Here is a 25,220-nt window from a genome sequence, read left to right as displayed (position 1 = left end):
AGTGTTTGAAACATGCTAGGGAAGTTGCAATCACAGAATTAAATACAAGTTATAGTTACCAGGATCAACCTTGGGGCCGAAGTATGGAAAAGGTGAAAATAATCCCCAAATGTGTGAGGTACAATTCTTTCTTCCTTACAGAACAGATGCAGTTAAGATTCACCCAGCTCAGATAGTAATGCTGACATTTAGCTGTCACTGCAGTGAGAACACAGAACTCCTATTTTTCTTAAGTGCTTGGCACAGCAAGGTATGTAAATCAGAATAATGTGTATTTATATTTTATGAACACTTCTGATGCAAATAAAATACTAATCTCAAAAATTACTCTATAAATACTAATTATATAGTGTTTTTTAGTTAAGATATTGAGATGCATGAATGTTGTTGAGTCAGCTCAAATTAAATACCTTCTTTTGTTGTCTGTTACAACAGTAAGGTAAGTTTTTGCTGCAGTCACATACAACTCTAGCCTGGAGTCACATTAAATAAAACTAACAATGAAACCTGCTAAACGGAGTCACTTCAAATTGCCCCTCATATCAATTCAAAATAAGAAACCCTGTTTCTTGACTAATATCACTTAAATTTGAAGAATCAACACACAGAGGTTTATTTTACCTGAAACTGTACTATTAACACAAGCTACCAAGCTATTAAAGTATATAAACTAATAGTCTGTGCTTTAGGTTACTAATTTCATGGTGATTTACTGGAAATCACATATTAAAATGCACCAGACTATAGGATTTTCCATGTCCCAGTTCAGCATATTTCTATGGGCAGTGTCCTCTGGAATCCTTTTAGTATAATTTGGCCTTAAATTCCAGCAGAGTTCCTGTGTTTCTTTCAAATGAAAACTTAAAATAATGAAATCCCTTCTAGTAAAGAACATGTAGAAAAGCCAGTGCAGTTCAAAGGACTATGAAAAGATTGCGAACTTGTGGCTCACACATGTATCTAATTCACAGAATAATGTACTTAACTGTTTTATGCAAAAATATTTCGTGCCCTTCTTCACATTCTTTTGATTGTGCCAATTAAAAAAACAAATTCATTTTCCATATTAACAATCCAGACCAAGAATAAAAAGGATACACCCATTGCTTTATTAAAGGTTGGATGTCTTTGCCTGAGACATTTGAGATAGATTTCAAAAACCCAGATGTGGAAACCAACATCTGACTCCACATGTGTGACTGGAACTTCTGAGATGAAGCAGTACTGGCCAGACTCAACAACTTGTTGAAAACCTAAAATGATAAAAAGTTATTACTTTCCCTAAACACTTATATTTAAAATAAGCTTTTCTGTTTAATTTCTGTTTAATTGCAACTAAAGGTCAATAAACTCACTTTCTGATAACTGGCTTTAAAAAAAGTTTTGCAAAATAAAGACTTTACAGGAAATTATTTGCTTGACCGTATCAGAAATTTTCAGTCCAAATGTATCTTCCTCCAAGTTACACATACATATACAAAATCCATTAAAAGATCATCAACTTTCAACAATTATCTACAGTAAAAGAAATCACTGACTATATCTTCTTTTTCAGAAATTAAACATTCATCAGATTCTCTGCAGTATTTTCAACCTGACCACCACCTAAAATAGCTCTAGCACAATAAAATGTATGTTTTCCTTAAAAATAACCTCAAACCAAGGCAAAAACTCCCAACCCCCTAAAAACCTGAAGCAGATGAGAAAATATCACTAATTTTTAACTGTTTATTTGTAGCACCCTATTCTTTTTAAAGTATGTCACAAAAGATAATTAGTGAAGAAGAGAAACTACAGTTCTGCAGAAGTTCAGTATTTCAGAATAAAATTACAATCTTCTATTCAAATGCTTCTCTAATACAAGCATCTAAGTTTCATCTAGCACTGAAAACTTCATTTAATGAGAGATCTGGAGCTGGATTCTCATTATTTATAACTTCATTAGGTTAGCTCACAGCAACACCAGTCAGGGACAGGAAAACTGGCTCTCAGTGTTAAAAACAAATCAAAATAACCCAAACCAACGAAACACCTTAAGATTAAAGAGAATATGCACCATATAAAAAGTACTGTAAGTTATGCATAAGAATCCTAACCCAAATGACCAAATGTTTGTGCAGTCCTGCTAAAACTGAAACCACAGATGGAATCCTATGATGACCTGTTCTCTACTTCTCTGAACTCTGTTTAATGAACAGAAATGCAATTGAAGACAAGGAGTTTTTATATTCCACATAATCATCTAAATACCTACCTGTAACATGAACTCCATGCTAATTCTGTTCTCAATCAGTCTCATAACAAGATGTGCTTTACACTGGAACATCGTGTAATACTCCCAGGACAGTGTATGGGGGTGTTTGATAGAAAAATGTAAATGTGAAGCAGGGCTGAAAAAAAAAAATCAAAAAAACTTTTATTTTGCATTTTATTGAATGAAATTTAAAATGTACCTGAGCAACCAAGCTTTGAGCTGCACCAATTACTTAGAATTTCTTGTACTGCCTCAGTTACAAATCATGGCACTCTGAATATGACCACACACTTATCCAGAGAGGTGACAGGGGTGTATGTACCTGGCATACAGCAAGTACTGTACAGAGATTAATGGCACAAGATAGCTGGCATAATAATGTCTAGGGCTGTAGAGACAATGGGAGCACCAGCACACTGAGCAAGGAACCTGTGACTGAGTCTGGAAATTACTCATGAATCAGCAATCTTCCTGCACCACTTCCATTTAATAGTGACTGTATATAGTAAATATTTTGTATTTAAATAAACTATTATTGCAATTCAAGAAAAGTAGGAGTTTTACAATTCACAGAATACTTTCATGTAATGGATGTAAGGAATTTCTTTCCTTTTATTTTAGTTAGCAACTTTATCTTTCAATATTTTGGCAAACTTGGTATCTTCTAAATCAGGTAACATGGCAAAGAACACTAGGCAGGTAATATTTAATCCTTGAGAAGAAGAAGACTTTTTTGCCTCCTTTTAAAGAGACTCTTATTTGAGAAGAAGAAATTATTAATAGTCTGACTTAATTTTCTTGACGAACCAAGCCTATGGCAACTGTATGTTGCTTTGCTATGTTTGTTCTTTTAGTATTTTTCACAGGACATCTGAGTTTTCCATGAATGAGTAACACACATCTGAAGAAACCAGGTTTGCTGAGGTTCACTAGCAAGTGTTCTAGAAAGACAGTACCAGCACTTAGCTCCTTGACTGCAGCCCTTAATATTTCAGATGGCAAGAACCAAGGTAGCTGCAATAACTTCATAACTTTTCCATTCTTCTATGTACTGGGAGAATCTCTTGACTTTGCTCATGAGTATCTGCTTAAACATCTTAAGAAGATACAAAAAGAGAACTGTTTCTAAATTTAAGCAAGTATTACCCTTCTAAGGTACAGTAATTTTGTGAAAAGATGTAGGTTAACTCTTTCTTTGTAGTTGATAAGCATTGCTGAAGCTCTCCTTATCACAACTCTCCTGTTATTCTGGATACTTCTCTATTCTGAGGTAGGGAAGGATTAATAACCATGAAAGAATTGAAATTCAAGGAGGAAACTGAGGTTGTGGCTCAGACATTATATAATAATTTGGTCTCAGAATAAAAACTATTTATCCAGCTTCAAATTATACAGTTGATTGACTTTTGTAAAATTCTTTTCTTGCAAATTACAACTGAGCCAGTACGCACAATTCCAAGATCTCTTTTTAAATTTACTAAGTGTTGATTGATTTTGGTACTGGTTACATTATTTAACTGCAAAACAAACTGACACAAGTTTGCATTTGACAGTTACATCTTGTAGTTCACTCAATATTAATACGTTTCTTCAGATTATATTTTTCTTCAATCATTATTTTATTGAACTGGCACCAAAACAGTGTTAAAATTACCAATATGGACCTAGAGCCTTTGTCAAAGGAGACAATGAAGAACCTTTTCCACAGAATTTTATAATGCTCATGCTCCTGAAAAGAGTCCAGCCATTCCATATAAAGCCTGTTAGTAAGCTTCTTCCATATGAAACAAAGTTTTTAATTTTTACAGTAGGGTGGTACCAGCACAATCAAAGGCTGAAAAGAACCACAGTCTGAGAGAGGAGGACATGAAATGAAAAGGTTACACACAAAGCTTCCCTCTGAAGCTTTCATCCACACAGCAGTTAATCTGCAGTTTTCTTTCCTGCATTTTCCCAGGCTCTGGGACTTTGACTTTTAGAATAAGTACTCTGGAGTGCAGTGTCGGTACTACACCAGACATAAACAGGAAGAATCTGAGACCTTTGTTTTGCACACAAATTAATTTGTGTGTCTGAAGGAAGTTGGGTTTTCGGTTTTTATTTCCCCTGATGATTTATTATATTTTACTTCTAATTTAGCTGAAAAATGAGATTATTACTTAACACAAATTTCCTTCATATTATTATTAATTGGAACTGCTGTGCTGCAAATACCTTTGCCAGCTGTATCATAACAAGTAGAACAAAGAAATGAAATGCATAGAATGTACTGGAGAAAAATGTTCTAGGCCCCATTATGAAAATACTTTCCTTCAATACAAATTATCTCTCAGAATCAGGAACACATCCATAATTTACATAGCAATCTACAAAGAACAGCAAGTTGTAATTCATACTTAAGTGATGCTGTGGTTATTATTAACAAGCTGCAACACAATGAAGTAGTAAAATAACTAGAAACAGTTTCCAACAATATATCACAGCAAGGAAACACAACTTTAAGAGCACTTCGACAGATTTTGTCAATTATTTGTGTCCAATTCTAGAATAAATATAGTGCAACTAGTAAAATTAAGAGTTAGAAAGAGATTTTGATTTTAGTGAATTTCCTTATCTAAAAATGTGCCCCTTATCTCTAGTGTCAACTGATCTTATTACTATGAATGTAGTGATTTTCAAAATTCATTCAGTTCTAAACCCAGAGTTTTAACTTTAAATTAACAAAATACGGATTTGCACACTATCAAGTGTGAAAGAACCACTGTTATAGACAATTTTGGTTGTATTTTCCAAAGACAAGGGCTTCTGTGCAGTAAAGAACAGAAGTTGACATAGTAGTTTACCTGCACAGGCTCAACCTTGCAGTTGTGCACAGGCTGCTTGTGTGTTTCCAGAAGCAACTCTTGTGAGGCTGTGTTAAATGGAGATCAACATTTGCAAGAAAAGAAGAACCCAGCAAGTTTGTCACTGAAACCCATATCAACTTAATGATCTGACATGTAGCAGTATTTTCCACCTCCAGTGTTTAGCACTTCTCAGTAGGTAGTACTGGAGTACTACAAGAGAGGGAAGGGGAATCAGAAATTCTAAGCTGGACACACCGAAGCTACAATTATTGGGAAAATAGAAACCCAGCCAGTTCCCACTGGTAACTAACAGTACTTCACAGATGACTGATCTAATAATTTTCTACCCCCAATATACTACGAAATCTCAGTCTAAGACTACAAGGTGGTATCTGAGAGTAGAAAGAAAAAAGAGCAAAGAAATAGAAAGCTGATGATACCATGAAAAAGCCTGAAAATCACTAATCACTCCAGAAGCAGCTCACATCAAAATTCTGGCTCCATGTTCTCTCTTATCCTCTTACTAAAAAGCAGTTTCGTAACAGCATTAAAAACATTCATTATGCTTCATTTCCTTTGAGATTCAAATTGAAAGGAAAAAAAACCCCAACAGTTAGAATATACTCAAGATGTACTTTATGGGACTGGTAATACATGCCTCGGGCAGCTTGACATCTTCAGCCTTTGGCCTTGTGCTACACAACACACCCAAGGCATATATTAATGGCCCCATAAAAACATACCCTGCAATGACTTGCAGCTTAAATAAACATACTTGTCTTTCTCTTTTCCTCCTCCGAATATTGGATGCAGTAAAACTCCTCCAGTCTTCAGTTCGTATGCCACGATTTGATCTAACTCCTAAGAACAAAATACATAAGCATAATTTTGAAGAGCAGAAAAATTATTTAAAGAAGACAGGAAAGTTTTAATATTGTTCAAGTCATACCTCCTAATAAGTTTGGATAAGTATTTTAAAATCAGGGATGTTCCTCAAATGACAAACAATAATAAAACAGTAGAAATTAGTATTTCATACTTGTTCAGGGGCTTAACAGGGGGCTAATGCCCAACAGTGCTGAACTACCTTATAACCAGAGTATTATTATTCAATAAATAAGTTGTCTTTGACCAAAATAAATAAATGCGATCAGTATTTCATGCAGTGGAAAACAACAACAGCTACACACACACAAATAAATACAATATATTAAATATAGATATAAATAAACATATATATATGTCTGGCCCAAGCTCTGTGCCGGGTCTGAACTTGTGTGATGCCAGGTTAGCAAGCACACCTTAAGGCAGGATGTTTGTAAGGGTGACTTTTGTCACCCAAAAGTCAACATGAATCAAGTTGTGTCAGCTTAAGGACAGGAAATGGAAACTGATGCCTGTCTACAGTGTACTGTAAAGATCTTCCAAATGTTTATATGTGTTGAGATTTATTGATACATATCAACTTGCACACTTTCATATATTGGTAATACACTAGGAAAAAGGCAGAACTGGAGCCTGTGACAGTAGCACCTCAAATTCTACGTGGACACCTCTGGTTTAGTGTGGACAGATGTGGAACAACATGAGCAACTTCTGCTGCAGACAGCAGTGAACTCTTCCAAAAGACCTCCACCCAGTTCTACTGCTCGCTGCAGCACCCACACCTCTAGCACAGAAAACACCAGACTGGTGAACTGAATAAGCATTAGGCAGAGAAGGACATGGTACTGGGTCCCCAGGTGAGTAAGGGATGTAAATGAAGCAAGTACAGTTAGGATTTACTTTCTGGAATAGGGAGAGTAAGAGAAGGTGATGAGAGAAAGAAGATACCTATCTTTTTGTGAGTAAATGTTACTTGCAAAGAATGAGGAGTCATTGCTGCTATCACTAGAAAGTACCTGTCTCAAAGATTACATTTGGAAATGTAAGTTCTAGATAGAAATTTTTTTTCCAAGAAAAGAAATCAGTTCAAACAGGCAGTTTTGTACTGTTTCATTACTTCATTTAGTACTTTAATGATACTAAAAGATACCTGAAACACCACTGATCCTAGCTAATACTTGAGCCTTTCTGAGCTATATGGATAGCCATCACAGTATAAGACATTCACCAAATACAAACTCTTATGAATCCTATATTCTATTCTAAATATTACAAAAGTAGTATCTTTTTTTGACTCTTTTTTTTTGTTCAGGAGTCCAAACAAAAAGAGGAAAACTGATTGCATGGAGAGACAACAACAATTATTATTCATTATTCATATGTCAGTCACAAAAATCTATGTTGGTTTGTATGCTTGGTGTTCTTCCTTGCAGCAAGTGGTAAAAATATTTTAGCTCTGAGGTTTGTCACTACTATAAAGGTCTTTAGATTGCAATGCAAAGCTATATTATACTCAGGTTTTATACTGTATTTTCTTTGATGCAAAATGTCTGAAAGGTATAGAAAATGCTATGATGTTACCTGTTTAATCCAGTGGCGATACTCATTAACACCAAAGGTTTTTTTCATCCAAAGGCCATAAATATAACCAGAGATTCCCTTTAGCACCCATTCATCTGACCTAGTATAAGAAAGAAACATGAATTATATCACTTCAGAGGATATTTTGTAAGGGATGGTATTTCTGACCAGCTCAAAAATAGCCAAAAATTTCAAGAGGTTGTATAACTTCTCTAAGTCAACAGAAGTCTGATGAGCTGCTAACCCATTTATGGAACATGGCACCTGGACAGAACCAATGAAACTGAAAAGTCAGTGAAAACTAAACTTTTACCACAGAAATCCAGATTAAAATATAAAACCTATTTTAGCTGAAACAATAATAATAAACAGGTGGAAATGGACACTAAAGTTAAGGCAACTGCTAATCAATATGATCTTTACTTCCTGATACACAACTCTGTGAAGTGCAGAAGGCCTGGACAGCAAGTAGACAAAATACCTATCTCACAATTTGGTGAACCCCCTTTTAAACACACCTTCTGTAAGTTATGTACTAAGAGAGAAAAAATAGACAAAAACTAAAACTAGATCATGATCATGACTAGAACCTTAAACAGAAAAATGACACTGTACACAGGATATGATGAAGTAAACAGAACAAGAACATATGAAAATGGAGTAATGAAGGATGCAAAAAATTGCCTTCATCACAGAAGTAGGTTAGAAATAAAGAAAAGAGCCACAGAAATTACAACAGTACAAACATCAATTTAAGAACATGTTGATTTCCCTTGTTTTTAAGACAAATATGCTCTGGGACATAGACTTTTGCCATTAAAAAAAGTAATGGGCTACTTTTCCCTAGTAAGTAAACTGCATGCAAAAGGATTTAAGATAAATACTGATCAGAACTGCAAGAGCAATTTGGAGAGGTTTTCTGAGACATGGAGTTATAGCCACCTTAGCAGGTATTTTCCTATTTGACACTAATTTCTGCATTCTCCTCCCTGAAAAACTTAACTTATTAGTTCTGTGCTCCATAAGTACTTTGCATGCAGGCTGTACTTCATCATCCAAAATATCTAACAGAAATTGATAATGCAAAAGAATCAGCTTTCTAAAATTTTCAGACACCAAAGCACACTACAACATTCAGGAAGATATATTCAATCTATACAATCTTTGGAGCTTTTATCTCTCAAAAGGAGCTTTTATTCTCCTTTCAAAACAACAAAAAAATACTAATGGATTCTCATTTATTGAGCTTATTATTCTTACATTTTTCCCATTTTTGCTTTCTTCTACAATTACTGTTTGACTTATTTTTTTGATAAAATGCAATTTGCGAATTAAACTTTGAACTTCCTAGATCTTCCCCATTTTTTGCAGAATACTGTGGTAAAATACTTACCAGGACATTCTGGATATGAAACATCCAAAGAATTGCTGGGCCAGGGCCTGTGCCAAGCATCTCCTTGTCAGTGGAGTTTCATCTATAATCATTGCACTGTGCAAGAGATTTGTGCTGGATCCCCACAAAAACAAAATAACACAACATGAGCATTGGCTCCAAAGAAACAAAAAGAGACCTTGCCTTAAAAACCAAAGCAAGTAAAATAATTTCCTCAGTGTTTTTTCAGTGAGATAGTAACAGATTTTTTAATTTTTAATAATCTTAATTCAGGCAGATCTCCTGCTATTATCATCTATACACAACTGTCTGTATGGAGTCTAAGTAGTTTAATTGGTGACACTCTCTTGGATTCCTGATACCTTATTCCAGCGGGAGCAAAATAAAACACAATCATATTTCTGCACTTAATTTGAGATTAACTACTTCATGCATGGCATTTCTAATTCAGAAGGAAAATCACCACCAGTTTTTTCTTTAAGTAAATGCAACATCTTTATAACAGATAAAAATGGAAATGGCGTTAAAAGCCCATAATGTCAATAAAAACAAGCCTTTTCAAACTGGGAAGCCCAACAGTCAGGCTACAAAAATAACTAGAGTTTCACACATTTCTCAACAGTATTGGATCTAGAGCTTCTAGGCCCGTGGATTTAAAAGGTGCCATTTTCTCAAATACTAACCTGAAAATACTCATGGATGCATAAGCAGCTACTTCAACATAAGCTTCATCTATAAAAACAGTCTTGAAACAGGAGTAAGGATAGCGGCAGGTAAGAATCTCCTCATAAAATTCAAACACCTCATGAAGGTATGATGTGGTATGTTTGAGCAGTGGGAGAAGTTGTGGTAAGCAAAAGTGAGTCACCTACAAACAAAGGAAAATTAGTTACAAGACCTACAAACATATTTAAACACATAAATATCAAGTATATTATATATCTCAGGGAAGAAACCCAATTTCAACTACATTTGCCCCATAAATTAAGACATAAATGGAATTGCTGCTTATTTAAAGGCATTTTTTTTGGAGATAAATTTAAATGCAGGCATTACAAGACAAGCTTTATCATACAGCTGTACTAATGAAGGTTGATCTAGAAATACCTGTTCTTGGACTAATATATACTGACTGCAACATGAAACACCAGTCATTCTTTAGAAAAAAAAAAAGGAGGCTTCTTTGATGAAGATTACCTCATGCATGTATGGATCAACAAGGATTTCAAAAGGTCCAATTGCCAGGGAGATGTTAGAAGCTGCAGTTGGAATAGTCAACATGTAATGAAAAGTCTTCTTTCTCATATCATGGGTGTAAACAGTTTCTACCAAATCTCCATTTGAAACAGCCACCATTGCAGCATCTACAGTATACTCAAGTTTCCAGGTACACAACTCAGAATATGAATCCACACAAGGAAACCAAAATCTAGAAAAGTGAAGATTAGGGGGGAAATGGTTATCAATTATACTTAATAATCATACTCTTTTTCACAGGTGATTTTTCTTTCAAGTTCCAAATTATATCCCTAAATACTTTAAGAATATATGAATGTTGACATACTGACTTCTACAATACATTAACTTTATAAAGCTTTACAAGCTTTTTTGTCTTTACCTCTTGCTGAGCTATAAAGACGAGACATTCTAATTACTAGTCATTAGATGCTACTTCACATCGGTAAGCTCCTTTGAAGCACAAATTAAATTTTATAACTTTTTAAACTTGAAATAATTAAAAGAAATTATTTGTATTTCCTACACTTTGAGAGTAAATAGGAAATACAAATCTAACATTCAAAGACAGTTTTCTTACCTTGTAGAATTTTGGTAACCACATGAAAAGACATGAGCCCCTCTTTCTGCCATGTTGCCCTCCATGTCTGGTACCACAAAATGAAGGCCTCCTTTTGGCTGGTCCAGAGAAAAGTTTATATGCACCTTCAGGACTTTTAACTCTGCAGCACAAAGACCAAAACTGAGTAAGTATATACAACTTACATGAAAGTTATTGTAGAATAGTAACTCAGTTTTGGACTCCAGGTCTTTAAAGACTATGATAACTTCATTCTCATGGACTTCCCAGTCCACTTACAAAGTACAGCTCAAACCTTACAAAACTGAGACCTCCCTAAGCACAACTTATAGGAGATGCATTTACAAAAATCTTTACTAATTAATAAAAACTGCAATTGGTGTCACATTTCATCTTCTAATTCCCCAACACTAAAGCATATTTACACAGTCTGTATCCTAACCATGATCTTGGCATCTTGCTGAAAAAATTTTCTCCAAAAACTCTATGAAGTAGGCACATTCTTAAAAGACATATTATTATCATTTTCAGTTGCTTAAAATCTCTTATTATAGTTAATACTTCTCCTGTAACTTAAGTGTCTTCACTTTGGTTTAGGTTCACAGAAATCTCACCTATTAATAGATTGGCAATCCAAGAATAGGCTGAAATTTATCCAACAAGTGTCACCATATTTTGGCATTCAAACATTGAAAAGTGAAATCATACATGTTTGAATATTTTCCCCTCTAGTCTTGCTCCTCTTGTGTAAGGCAACAGGAACTTACACAAAAATTAAAATAAACAAAAATGTCTTTCCCATTAAGGTGCATCTGACAATACTGCATGAGTCAGCCTCGTGTTATTCTCTCAGAGATCTCATAAATCCATGGGAAAAACCAATAAAACCATGCAAGAAATAATACAAGAAACTAGTAGATCCTGGTAAGAAAATACACACACCAGAGAGTAACTTAATAAAACGGTTCCTTATTCCAGGATCTACTATGCCAGTTTATACAGGAGTCTACTTTCACACCAAATCAATTTTAAAGTGACCATTCCTCGAAGTGAGGTGGCATAAAATTAGTAGAGCTTTGTAAAAAGATGTATATACTATATACTTGTAAATGATTTTTTTGTTGGACCATATATATTGTAAGCAGCTTCAAAATTACAATTTAACTCCCCAGCAAGCTTCATTATTCCCACTTCCCCAAGTATTCTCCTGGGGTCATGACCACCGAAGAGTACGTTTGTATATAGTATCAAGAAGCCCTGCAACACTCCTCCCTATTACTAAAAAGTGAAATTATTTTTCAGAATTCAAGTGGAGAGGAAAAAGGAAACAGTAGTCACAAATTCATAAAATAATGTTATACTACATCTATTTCTTCAAAGCTACTATCTTCCTAAGCAAACTTGTAGCTGACAACTCTGACATCTTAAATTAATTTTTCAGTATGGTCTCTTTACCATCAACATGTTTCCACAGCTCCGAGGGAACCTTAATGCAGAGCTCTCCGTTTCCAGCATCCGGGTCCACAGCACTGACAGCGGCAGCATAGGCATTGGAGAAATAGTTGAGATTCCTCCTGTCAGAAATAGCCAGTTAATTCTTAAAGTACACTTGTGGTGAACCACAAAAAACAGCTGTGGATGTTAAGACTGTGTTTCTATGCACTGAATTTCAAGGTGCATGGACAACCAAGTGTTTTGTTTTGTTTTTAAAGGAGGAGTGGAAGAGAAAAGGAGTAAAGATTAGATTTCAACAACCAGAACTTAAAATATGGCTCTTGCAGAAGTGATCTGTGATCAAAAAGACTTAAACATTAATAACTCCCAATAAACTGAGAAATGCTCAGTGTTGTTTTCCCGCCAATAAGAGTAATAACTACATTTATTGGAATGGAAATTAAAAATTCTGAGTTTTATTTTGGATGAAGTTTGTATCTTTATTCTAAAGCTCTGTCTTGAAGATCTGCATCCTCGTATATTTAGTCTTGCTCTTATTTTGCTTTTCTAAATGTAAGATTTTAGCTTGGCAATGGTATTTTTCCCCTTTAGCTTGATGGATAGAAATAGGGGTTTTTAAATGCACTTGTAAATAACACATAAAATATGTTAAGAGTCCTGGCCTTAATACACAAACACAGAAATATGTGCTATACTTTTTAGTTTCAAAACATTCTTCTTTTTAAAAGTGTACCATTATTTATTTAAGATGCAAACACAGTTTTTGTAATCAGGTTTGAGCAACTATGTATCAGTGTGGATTCCTTTGAACCCCTCAGGAAAATCCCCAGGGCCTTGCCTTGGAAGAATGTACCATAGAGCCTCCACCTAGGCTGAAAGAGAAGACTTCCCTATGGAGCCTCCCAGCACTGATCCACCCCAGTTTTCATTCCCCATGTGTTCCCAATGCTTGTGGTTTCTCCTTTCCCTGTCTCCTCCTTGGTTGTGGTATCCCTGGTGGCCAGCACCATTTTCCCTGTAGGGCAATACTCTTAGTCCTGCCCTCTGTACCACCCCTGAGCCCTCAGACCACTGATCCCTAATTAACCTTGTGCACACCACGTGGCTTGGTTTTCTGTCCCTGATTTCCCCTTTGTTGTGCTGGAATACACCTTGGCTGGAATTTAGCATACAAAAGGCCCTTCTGCCTCTCTTTGCTGAGCTAGCTGTGGTGAGTGGTGCGTGTGGACTTGACTGCTTTGCCTGAATGCTCACTCAAGCTGCTTTTCCACAGGAGATGCTTATTGGGAAACAGGTAGCAGCATCCATCATCTAAACCCCACACTGCTACAAATCAGCTGCTCATTAACTGCTCACTTCATTGCTTCAGATCATTACTTCAGTTATGACTTAGATTAATTGTTTTCCACTGAAATGAGCAGGAACAAGCATCTGTCTTCTGTTAAAGTACTTATGAGCAGGATATTACCTTATTACTTAATGTGATTATATTTAACTACTGGAGTATGACCAGTCAAGTTCAAAAATAACCCTGCTTTTATAGCTGTATGTGATAGCTTTTATACTTTTTCAAAATGGATTTCTAAACTGTTTAAAGCATGGGAGCAAAGTCTTTCTTAATTCTAATTCTCCAGTACACGCAGTTTTCCAAAAGCTTATACAACTCTATACCTGAAGAGAAAGTGTTTGACTAACTTATCACCTTTTCCACAGAATTTAGGTATTGCTGATGAATCCAAGCGCAAGCAGGACACAATCAAGCAGAAAGCAGTCATGGAATCACAGAGCCACAGAACACTCTGGGTTGGAAGGGACCTCTCAAGGTATCTAGTCCAAGTTTCCTGGGGGAAGACAGGGACATCTTGCACTAGATGAGGTGGCTCAGAGTCCTGTCCAACCAGACCTCCAATGTTTCCAGGAATGGGGCATCTACCACCTACTGGGAACCCAGTTCCAAGGCTTCACTGCCCTCACAGTAAGAGTTCTTCCTTGCACCTGGTCCAAACCTACCTTCTTTTAGTTTAAAACCATTACCCTTTGTCCCACTGTAACAAGCCCTACTAAAAAGTTTGCCCCATCCTTTTTATAAAGCCCCCTCTAAGTATTGAAAGGCTGCAGTAAGATCTCCCTAGAGCTGTTATCTTCTCCAGGCTGAACAATCCCAACTCTCTCAGCCTTTCCCCACAGACAGGTGCTCCATCCCTCTTACCATCCTGGTGAGCTCCTCTGGATCTGCCCCAACAGCTCCATGATCTTCTGTGCTGAGGGCCTCAGAGCTGGACACAGCCCTGCAGGTGGGATCTTACCAGAGCAGAGCAGAATCCCCTCCCTCACCCTGCTGCCCATACTGCTGGTGATACAGCCCAGGACACCCCTGGCTTTTTGGGGTGCAAATGAACACTGCCAGCTCATGCTGAGCCTCTCATCCATCAGCACCCTGAAGTCTTTCTCTGCAGGGCTGCTGCAATCCCTTCATCCCCCAGCCTGTACTGATACTGGCCGTTGTCCTGACCCAGGTGCAGGATTAGAGCACTACAATGGAGTAAATTAACTTTTGGCTGGAGACTCCACCTTCCATGGAATCTGAAGTCTACACAAAGCAGACATGATCTCATTTCAGGATTCTGCTCTCATCTAACCATTCTCCATTCACAGAGAAAACAACCCACATTACAGTACCTTACTTGGAAGAACAAAGTGTAATTAACCATGCCACCAGCAGCATTCTCTAAGTCTAGGTATGTCAAACACCCTGCTTAATATTCTGAGTCTTGCGCAACTATAAAAAATTTTGCTAAAACTCTGAAATATATTGAGAACATATTTTCATGTAGTTCTTCATCTTTGGCAATAATAGTGCACAAATTCCCTGGCATCACTACCATGGCCGAGAATGTCAGAAGCAGTAAACTTTTCTACTTTGCTTGAAAGCTTCTGAATAGCAAATGGGAACATTTCAGTAGAGAAACTCACAAACCTCAAGTTTGAATATATTTTTCTTTTCCTTTTTCACATTTAACTATACCTAAAGGTAGGATATAATGCCAACAAGTTTCAAAAGGAAAAGGTTCAGTTTGTACCCTGGAATACAGTAAAAGTTCAGGTATGGCTCCAGAACAATTCCAGCCCACTTAAACTCCAGCTGATGTGCTGCCTCCTAGCCTCACTCACACATCACTACTCCCTCACCCACTAAGGAGATTGTTCATATGATCCTACAGGGATGCAGCAGAAAGTGTCAAATGGGAAAGTAAGTCATTTTTTTCTAATCAGGCAGCTTTTAGTTGATCTGTCATACTGAGGGGTCAAAGAACCTCCCTGAGCAAAGTTGCTTTAAGCTGTCCTTCAAATGGCACCCTATACCTTATATAAAGGCAAACAAATACCACTGGGAAAACTCAATTTAAAAAAAAGTCTGTATGACTAAGAACTATTAGTAATCAAAAAAAAGCCAGCAACAGAAAACCACAGTAACGTTCTGTTAGACTGTGTTTAATTTTACTCCAAACTGTTTCTGAAAATTGACTATTATTGATAGGGATCCCTTTCCTACACAGTGAGAATTTGTTCAAACTTTGAGAATTGTCATGAGCTTGTGGCTACACTTCAAACGTCACTGTGTTCACAGACAGGAAAAGGTTATGATTTTACAGCAAAGTAGGGAGACTCCAGAGCTTAACATTTTATGGAAAATAAGTCTATTCTTATATTTCTATTTTTTTGAAGTGTTCTAGTTCAAATGGGTGATTCATTGTAAAAGGAATCCATTAAAGGCACAGTACCACAGATTAATCTTTTCATAGATTGAACTATTCTCAATCAACTACATATGGCCATTTTAAGAAAAACAGAGCACATGCCAAAAGTTACAGTTCAAGGAACAATGATAAATTTTCCTAATGCTAAGTGTGGATTGACAATGAAAAAACAAATATGTATTCATGGTCTTTTCCCAGCAGAGATACATTCTGTTATCAGCATTCACCACAAACACACAATTACAGCCCAAGTGCATGTAGCTTGAGTGACTGTAAAGAAGCAATGCTACAGAGATTTATTTTTAAAATTACTAATTGATTTCAAACTTTCCATAGCATTTGATATTAGTAGCTCCATCAGTGCTACAAATGTATGTGCCAAACATATAGTCTATAAACCACTGTTTTCCTACAGTACTTAACATCAACTTGGCCAAGTAAGTTATTTGCTCTGCCTGTAATGCATTACTCTTCATAACCAGTAATTCAATTACTATTTTACTTTGCTTCCCATATAGAATAAGCACTTGATATTGGAGTACATACATGATATACCATGTAAAAGATATAATACATGCACAGATAAGTGATTTATTAATAGGACAATGATTTGAACCTTTGCTGAAAAACCCGATTTTCATTCCTGGTCATGTTTAAGGGCTTTGTCATCTCTTTTCAAAAGTGCTCTGCACCTTTGTGTCATGGTCTAGGAATTGTCCCATTTAGTGTTTCCATTGAAACTACTTAAAACCACGTGCCACCCCATCTCTCCACCCTGCCTCTCTGGTGGGCTGCAGAGGAGAACTGGAGCCACAAAAGGTAAAGGTTACGGATTGAGATAAGAACAATTTACCAGAGAGGCAGTGAAATAAGACAACAAACAGGAACAGTAACAATACCAATGACAATATGTATGAGAAAAGAGGTGAATGTTTCACATGGCATTGCTCATCCGGCATTTCATATGGCATTTCATAACTCATGAAAACACCTGACCCCCTGCCATGCTATGGGATCTGGAAGCGAGCCTCTTTCCCATCCCTGGAAAATAAGGCAAGGTGGTAGAGAATAATCTCCAGGTCTTAGCCTTTCCCTGCTCCTGACTGCTGCAAAAATGAATTATGTCCTGGCCACGACACTTTGTTTATATCTAACAAAGTCTATAATGAATTTTCAATTAGACAAGCATTATATCAGTGTAAATAAAGGCTATTTATTGCAGCAAGGCAACACATGCTCAGTCCACCAGAAATTTGTCTATTTTGTACAAAGTCTAAAGGCTTGATCATTGACTTCCCAGAAGAAAAAACACTGCAAGACAGACGTGCCCTTAAGGCTACCACATTGCTCCCTCCCACAGCTTACTGCTGCTTGTAATTAAAGCAACAGTGAAGTCAGGGGATATCAGAACATCTTCCTATTTGTAATGTTTAAATACTACAGGCTTCAAGCTAAAAAAAAAGACAAATTAACCAGCAATACACAGGAAAGCATTATGTGCACATTAGCTAGCTATACAAAAACATAGCTTCCTTTACACAATAATAACAGTAAAATGCAACAGCTTCTCAGCCTGGCACCCTAATTATCTCATAAAGGTGAAGCACATAAGCAGGTGCAACAGGATCCTCACAAACTTCACTTATCACAGATCAAACCACTGCACACAAACTTTTGCTGCACCTATTTAAAAGTTTACAATCTCAACCATAAGATTAAAGAAAAAACATATCTCCCTTGCCAGTTTTAAATAAATAGGGCTGAGATACAAGCAGTTGTCTCAGTATTCAGAATATGTACTGGGACTTCTACACAGAATGTAGAAGTATAGCCCAGAAAAAGCAAGCTCATTTCTCTTATACTGACGGAATCAAACCACAACAATTTACAAGAAAAAGAAAGATGAGGAGGATAGGCAACTGTAACATTCAAAAACAGCAGCCACAAAACATGACCCAAACAGACAATCTCCAACACTACATGCAGTCTCCAGAAGATTTGAACCTCTTCTCAAAAGCACAAGTAAAATGGGATTCTCTGCCATCTTGTGTACACACAGTAAAGCACTGTGGATTATTTCATACCTTACACCCCTGTTCAGGTGTTTGCTCCGTCAGGAAAGAAGTGATTGCATTATCTAAGTTCATCCACCTATTCTGATATGAAAATGGCATCAAAGCTAAAAATATACTTAATGTGCTAATTAATGGCTTCTAACCTTTCCTACAAATTTCACAAAATTTTAATTACTTTTTTAGTAAGAGTTTTTCTAATATTCAGGGGAACTGAAAAAACACATGACTAAAAAAAATTGTTTCACCTTCTTCAACACTGAAAATGTGAAATGACAGAGACCACGTGTCAAAGATTTTTTTTCCTCAAATATGCTAAAACCCAATAGTACTGTTTCAACTGAAAACAAGTTGAATATTTCAATTCAGAATACAAAGAGGTGATCTCACATATCTCACCAAGAAGTAGCAAAGAACATCATAGTGAAGCCAGAATTCTGAAGAAGAATTGTGTCATACATAAAGCTGAATTTCTCAATCCTCTTTTAACTGTTTTCTTGCATGCCAAAATTTGCACAACATAACAGTGAACCACTTCTCTCTTAACCTTCTATCAGCAAACACAACCTTTCAAGTCAGAGACACTGTAGCAGGTTTTTTAATCTTTACTCCGTACAGAGTTTTCAATTTTAAGTAGAATTCTGTTGCTAACTAAGGGAGTAAGAAGTCTTACTCCCTTTACTTTGATAAAATGGTAGGGAATTAAATTAAATTAACAAATTTTCCAAACACTTATGCCCCAGATAAGCTACTTGGAAAAATTTTTTTCACAGACAAGACTGTAAAGGTTGGAACAGACCACCCAGGGAAGTGATGGAGTCACCATTCCTGAAAGTGTTCAAAACCTTGTGGACATGGCCCCTGAAGACATGATTTACTGGTCATAGTGGTGCTGAGTTGATAGTTGACATGATCTTATGGGTCTTTTCCAATTTCAATGCTTCCATGATTTTAAGTCTTTTAGAAAACAATATCTAAGAAACTAAAAGTATTATCAAAACAAAAGAAAATGTTTCTACATATAATCCTGTATGTATAACCCAAACTTATACTTTTTACACATCACAGGGAAAACTAAAGATTGAAAACAAAATATTTAAAATAAACAGGTTACCAAGAACCATCTTAATTTCCCACTTACTAGTTCAACAGACTACTTAAGAAAAGTGCAAAAGGTAATGATCCCTGTAAGACCAGAAACAAACCATCATGTCTAATCTGTGCCCTGCTCAAAATAATTGCTGCAGCTAGTTCAGCTTCAAGGGCACAAAAGGACATCATCACTAAACTTGCCATAACGAATGAGAACCTGGAAGAGATGACCAGATCATTAGATATAAAGACTACTGTTTTAGTAGTATGATTAGATATAAAGACTGAAGATTACTGTCACAAACCACTGTTTCTAGAAGCAGTTCTATGTAAAGAAAGTTCTATGTAAAGAAGGGCAGAGAAAACACACTGATGATTTTTTTGAGGAACTAATTCTAGAGTTTTTAGATTTCTAGTAATTCTGCTTGCAATCCTCCCTAAAGAGCAGAGATGCTGTATTTAATTACCTAACTGTGACCAGGTATTTCAATGGAAAAATACAACTAACTTCATCTAACATTTTGAAACTCACACTGCCTTTAACTTCTGAGATACTAGTTTTTTGTTATGAATATTTAGTGACCTCTGTCTTTCATAACTATGAATAACATAGAGTTACAAAATACAGAGATTTTCCATTAAGTTTGAATAGTTTGAACAAAAAACTCCTCACCTCTCCACAAAATGACAGAATTCTCTCTCCTAATCCCTTTTTTAACATAATGGGAGTGCTCACTCTTATAATTTAAAATGCTGCTCCTTTTTCACATCTTCCAGGAATTACACAGTATTCCAGTTATTACAGAATCACAGAATGGCTGAGGTTGGAAGCAATTTCTGAAGGTCCTCTAGTCCAACCCCTCAGCTCCAACAGGGTCACCTACAACCAGGTGCTCAGGAGCACATCCAGATGACTTGAATATTTCCAAGGATAGAGACTCCACAGTCTCTCTGAATAAATTGTCCCAGTGTTCAGTCACCCTCACAGTAAAAACTGTTTCTTGATGTTCAGAGGGAACCTCCTATGTCTCAGTTCATGCCCACTGTGTCTGCTCCTGTCAGTGGATGTAAGCTAAAATACATGAAATTCTATCAGAATATGAGGAAATGCTTTTTACTGAGAAGGTCATCAACACTGGACAGAGTTGCCTGGAGAACTGCAGAGATTCCATCCCCAAAGATACTCAAAACCCAAATGGACACAGCCCTGTGGAATCGATTCTACCTGACCCTGAGGGGACCTGGACTGGATTATTTCAGTCAGTCTTTTGCAGCCTAAAGGACTGATTTTTTTATCAGCTGCTGTTAAACAACACTTTCACTAGAAGTTTTTCGACAATTCAGCAAATTGTAAATTCAACCAAGCCAGCCAAAAGAAGGTGTGAGAATATGAATGTGCCAGCAAATCAAAAGAGATTATCCAGGGAAAACATTTGCCCATCATGCTCTCACCAAAAATGAAATGGCTACAAGATCTTTTGCTAAAGCCCCTTCCCATATCAGTTCCCTAGAACATACAGAATGCCACATGATTTTGAACATATTCTTCAATATGAGATGTTGAAGAAATTTGAAACTTTTCCTTTCAAATTTTGAAGTGAGTTCAGGTTCTAGGACTTATACTGTTACCTACAACAATAAATAATGAAAGTTTGATTCCTTAGGAAAGGACAAAAGCTTTACTTTTTAGCACTTCACAACAGTCTGGAATCCCTACAATAAAGGATTCTGAATTTTTGACATGATGAGCAAAAGTGTCAACAACAAAAACATCAAGTCACAAAGCAAACAGAATTACAGAATTAACATACCCAAATGGTTCAGTATCAAAACTCAAAGAAAATTTCATAACTCTGATAATAAATTCAGTGTCCTGTATAAATGAACACCATATTTGCAAACCGAATTATTGAAGCTCTTGCATAATTGATGAAAAAAGGAATACACAGTGTCTGTCTCAAGCACACAGATCAAACCCCAGGCTCTTTTTCCCCATGAAGTACTTTACAGAAAATTTTTTTATACTTTCACAAAACAATACAAAGATAAATGAGCAGAGGAAACTCTAAAGAAGACTAGTGTAAGAATCAAAATTATTGCCAAAATACTTCCCCAAAATTAGACCAGACCAAAAGTTACCATTAGGAAATTACCAGGTAAAACTTGATAGGTTATACTTAAGAGCAACAGAAAACACTCCATGTGCAGAGTCTTAAACACACCACTTACTGCTTTGACTCATGGTGACAGACCTCCAGTGTGGGATCATTATAGATGAAAGCTGCTTCTAAATCATTGACTCTCACTCTGTAAATGCGGCACTGTTTACTGTTCAGCTTGATCCTGTTCAGGTTTGCCACTGTGGGAAATATTGTGAGTTCCACATAACCCTACGAAAACACAAATCAAAATCTTCTGTAAAATCTTTAACAACTTAAAAACTAGAGACATACAGAAAAATTGTTACTAATACAATTAAAAAAATCACTGGTATAAAGATGATATTTTCATATTTAAAAAGGAAAATGAATTGCCCTTTAGATTTTCTGCATTTTCTTTCATGCCATTTAACAGGTGAATTTTCGCAGCTGTAAATGAAACAGACAAAACAAAAAATTCAATGTGACTGACAATCATGCCTGTTTTACTGGAGAAAATCTGCCTCTATTGACTAGATTTCAAGTTATTAGCATCATTATGTTTTGCTACTTGAATTTGAGACAAGAATTCTTAAAACCTAAGCAGAATGCTTTTAAACAGATATGTCAATTGACAAAGACCCTTGAAGACTTTAGGCCTGAAATGATGAAAGTCTCTTCAAAGCCCAAGTGAACTCACATACAAGGGAGGAAACTGTAAGTCTATCCCAAACATCAGCTAACACAGTGTGAGCATGAATTCTGAACTGCAAATTGCCCTGTAATATTTACAACGCAGCAGCTTTCATTTAGAAATCTTTTTCTAGAAGTGCTCACAGTTAGAAAGAACTTTATGTCAAGCAATAACAGACTTATGAGAAGCATCAGATTAGAAAGTATAACATATAAAGTAGCTGAACAGCATAAATAGCTTGTGAGTGCAGTTTTTTCCTCTAAAAGTATGAAGAAAATCCAGACACTTAATTTCTACTTCACACTTTATTAAGAAATACTTACTACAACAGACTTTCTCTGAAAATTTATGTTGTTGATACAAACTACCTGATGAGTTGTGCTGGAAGAAAAAAAAAAACAACAAAAAAAACAAAGTAAGGTTTTGCACAACTGCCAGCATTTAAAATAATGCTTTAACCCAGTTTAAGAGAGAGCCACAGAGGATATATGTACATAAATACAGCCAAGAGAAAATACTTCTATAAAAATTATTAATGATTGTCCCAATCTTTTATGCGGTCCAAACCAAATAATGAATAGAAGTTATCCACAATGTCAGGAAACTCCCCCCAAAAAATAAAACACTTATCATACCAGGATGAACATTACCAGTAATACAGGAAGATAACATAATTTTTGAACAACACCTATTTTTATGCAAAAATAAAGAATTAGAAATAGCAGTGTCCAGGTCTAACACTGTGGTGATGAGCAGTATCAGTAATGGCATGAGCTTGCAATCAGAAACCTGTGGAAAGTCGACACTCATACATCATTTATATAAGCAGGTATTACACATTAAAAGATACAGTATGTGCTTTTACAATTAGCATGCCATAAGAATTTATAATTTAAAATAATGCTAATACATGAATCAAGATAGGTATTTTATACTAGTCAAATGCATTTGCTTAAATTTTGAGTGACATATTAGAACTCCTGGCAAATAAAACTGATTGAAAAGGTAGGAGATAATATAATGCCAACTTTCTAAAAATCCTGTAAGTTATTTCTGTGCAATTTTCTGTAGTGGGTGTCATCTTTACAGTAGTGCATTTCATGACTCAAGACAAAACCTTGAAGTAATTCAACTTCTGTGGCACATCATGCTTTATCTGCACATATCCAGTGCATTAAGAACTGAAATTGCTTCAGATGAGATAAAAAAATTCTTATAAGAGAATTACATCTAAAAACAGATTCAACGTTACTTACATTAAGTGTGTATGAGAAGACTGATTCTACTTACCAATACATTTGTGTAACAGATTTATAAAGGAATCAAAGAGGTATAACAAGAAATCTATTAAAATGTACTGAAATCCACCACCAACTGCTTTATAGCTTGGTTACAAGCCAAATAGTGAACGTGTGAAAACGACAATTTGCTTAACAAAGCGGCTTGCTGCAAAGGCAAACATTTTTTTTACACATAAAAAGCCCTTAAGTCAAAAGGCTTTTTGACACACCAGTACATATGGAACATCGTAGGCTGGTCTTTAGTACTGACACTGTGTGAAGAGATGTCCTAAGTTTGAAGAGCATAATGTAAATATCTTTATAAGACTGCATGTTTGACAGACTTGCTGCCCATGAGTAAGTCCATTTACACACTCAAACATTTATCTGCAACACACCTTTTCTGAATGCAAGCTACACCACAAGCAACAGCTCCTTCTTAAATAAATCATTATTAATCAGCCTTTGGCCTGAATCAGTGTGCATTGGTTTCAAGTACAACAATTAAAAAAAATGGATACTTATAATTTATAGGGTCTTGGGCTTTCAAATCCTTTGTCTCCTTTCTTCCTATTCATCCTGAACCGCAGCACTAAACGCACTCTGCTGACCGTCAGACTGGCACCAACATCATCCTCACTCAGCGGGTCCTTCGATTTTCCCCCGTGTCACGCCGTATTTGATCTCTCATCTCCTCAGCGATGTGTGACCCCCCAGCAGTCAGGAATCCTCAGCTCCAATGAGCGCCATCGCCACAGCACCACCACCAAGCAGTGTTTGTGTAAAAGCTCCCGTGGGTGCACACGCAGCCCCTCGGTCTGCTGGGCTTACGGAACCAGTCCAGAGGCGCTTCCTCTCCACGGGAACTACGGAAAACAACCGGCTCAGCGGGCAGGGGCGGCGAGAGCGGCGGAATCAGGAGGGCCGCGGCCAGGACGGCCGGGCAGGCACCGGGGTCTGCGCTCCCGGGAGCGCCGGCTGGGGCAGCGCCGTCCGCTGACAGCCGGGAAAGGCCTGGCAGAGGGCGGAGCGGGCCGGGCGGTGGCCGGGCCCGGGGCAGGGTCGGCCCCGCGGGTCTCCCTCAGCAGCGCGCTCGCCGCGGATCTTCCGCAGCCGCCGCCATCTTGGCAGTCACCTCCGACCCGCGGGTGAGAGGTCACGGCCCGATTGACCGAGCTCTGTCACTTCAGCGGGAAAGGCTGCTGGAGTTTTCCTTTTTACAGAAAGGCAGCTGCTTTTTACAGCGGCGGCGGTGGCCGGAGAGAAGAAGAAGAAAAAAAGAAAGAATAAAATAACCCTCCCGAACCACCCAAAAGCCGAGAGAGGGGCCGCGCCGTGTCCCCGTGCGCAGGCGCCGCAGTTGGCGCAGGCGCGGGCGGGCGGAAGGCGGGAAGGGGCGGCGGGACGGCGCGCGCCCGCAGCGAGCTCCGCCTGCCGCCTCACGGGGGGCGCCGCTGGTGGGAGCAGGTGACGCGAGACACAGTTCCTTTATAACCAAGACTGTTATAAGTAACTTCAGATTCATCATCTATTTTAGGTTAAAATAAATGCTCGCATCGAAGAAACTGGTGGGAGTTTGAAAGGGTCATTTCATTTTCAATGTGTAACAAAACCAAGCAGGAGCACTGCACACATGCAATTACACACAAACTTAATGTAAACAAACTCTTCTCATAGCCGTAATAAAGTTCTATTCATCAAACACTTAATTTCTTTTTTGTTTTACGAAGAAACACCTATGTAAATACAAACTTGGAGCACAAATATAAAAGTATCAATTGTGTTGCGTATTTCAACTAAGGGGCCTTCTGTGATGCAAAGGAAGGAATTTCCAAGGCTTTTCTGTTCATATAACCATTGATCTCTGGGAGTGAACCTGCTGCTGCTGTTGGGGGACCGGAGCTGCTGGAACCAGACAGCAAACAAGGCAGTCCTTCCCAGCAGAGAGCCCTTCTA

General features: G+C 37.1%; 1 protein-coding gene across 4 annotated transcripts in view; it reads right to left on the bottom strand.

The window, feature by feature from the left end:
- Positions 1–24,564, bottom strand: part of TAF2 (TATA-box binding protein associated factor 2) — a 59,980-nt gene extending 35,416 nt beyond the window's left edge. For 3 of the 4 annotated variants that reach the window (XM_059476077.1, XM_059476099.1, XM_059476109.1), the window contains exons 1-12: positions 23,790–24,564; positions 22,308–22,362; positions 21,382–21,542; positions 12,231–12,349; positions 10,776–10,917; positions 10,157–10,388; positions 9,643–9,827; positions 8,960–9,073; positions 7,567–7,666; positions 5,876–5,961; positions 2,255–2,390; positions 1,099–1,253 (exon numbers count right to left, since the gene is read on the bottom strand). In XM_059476077.1, the coding sequence (XP_059332060.1) occupies positions 1,099–1,253; positions 2,255–2,390; positions 5,876–5,961; positions 7,567–7,666; positions 8,960–9,073; positions 9,643–9,827; positions 10,157–10,388; positions 10,776–10,917; positions 12,231–12,349; positions 21,382–21,542; positions 22,308–22,362; positions 23,790–23,842 (1,538 nt within the window). In that variant the 5' untranslated portion in view covers positions 23,843–24,564. The remainder of the gene's footprint in view (positions 1–1,098; positions 1,254–2,254; positions 2,391–5,875; positions 5,962–7,566; positions 7,667–8,959; positions 9,074–9,642; positions 9,828–10,156; positions 10,389–10,775; positions 10,918–12,230; positions 12,350–21,381; positions 21,543–22,307; positions 22,363–23,789) is intronic. The other variant, XM_059476088.1, reaches the window with a different exon arrangement.
- Between the last annotated feature and the right edge of the window lie 656 nt (positions 24,565–25,220).

This window comes from Ammospiza nelsoni, chromosome 1 (assembly GCF_027579445.1).
Source record: "Ammospiza nelsoni isolate bAmmNel1 chromosome 1, bAmmNel1.pri, whole genome shotgun sequence".
NCBI classification, from domain to species: Eukaryota; Metazoa; Chordata; class Aves; order Passeriformes; family Passerellidae; genus Ammospiza; species Ammospiza nelsoni.
This window is presented reverse-complemented; position numbering and strand designations above follow the sequence as displayed.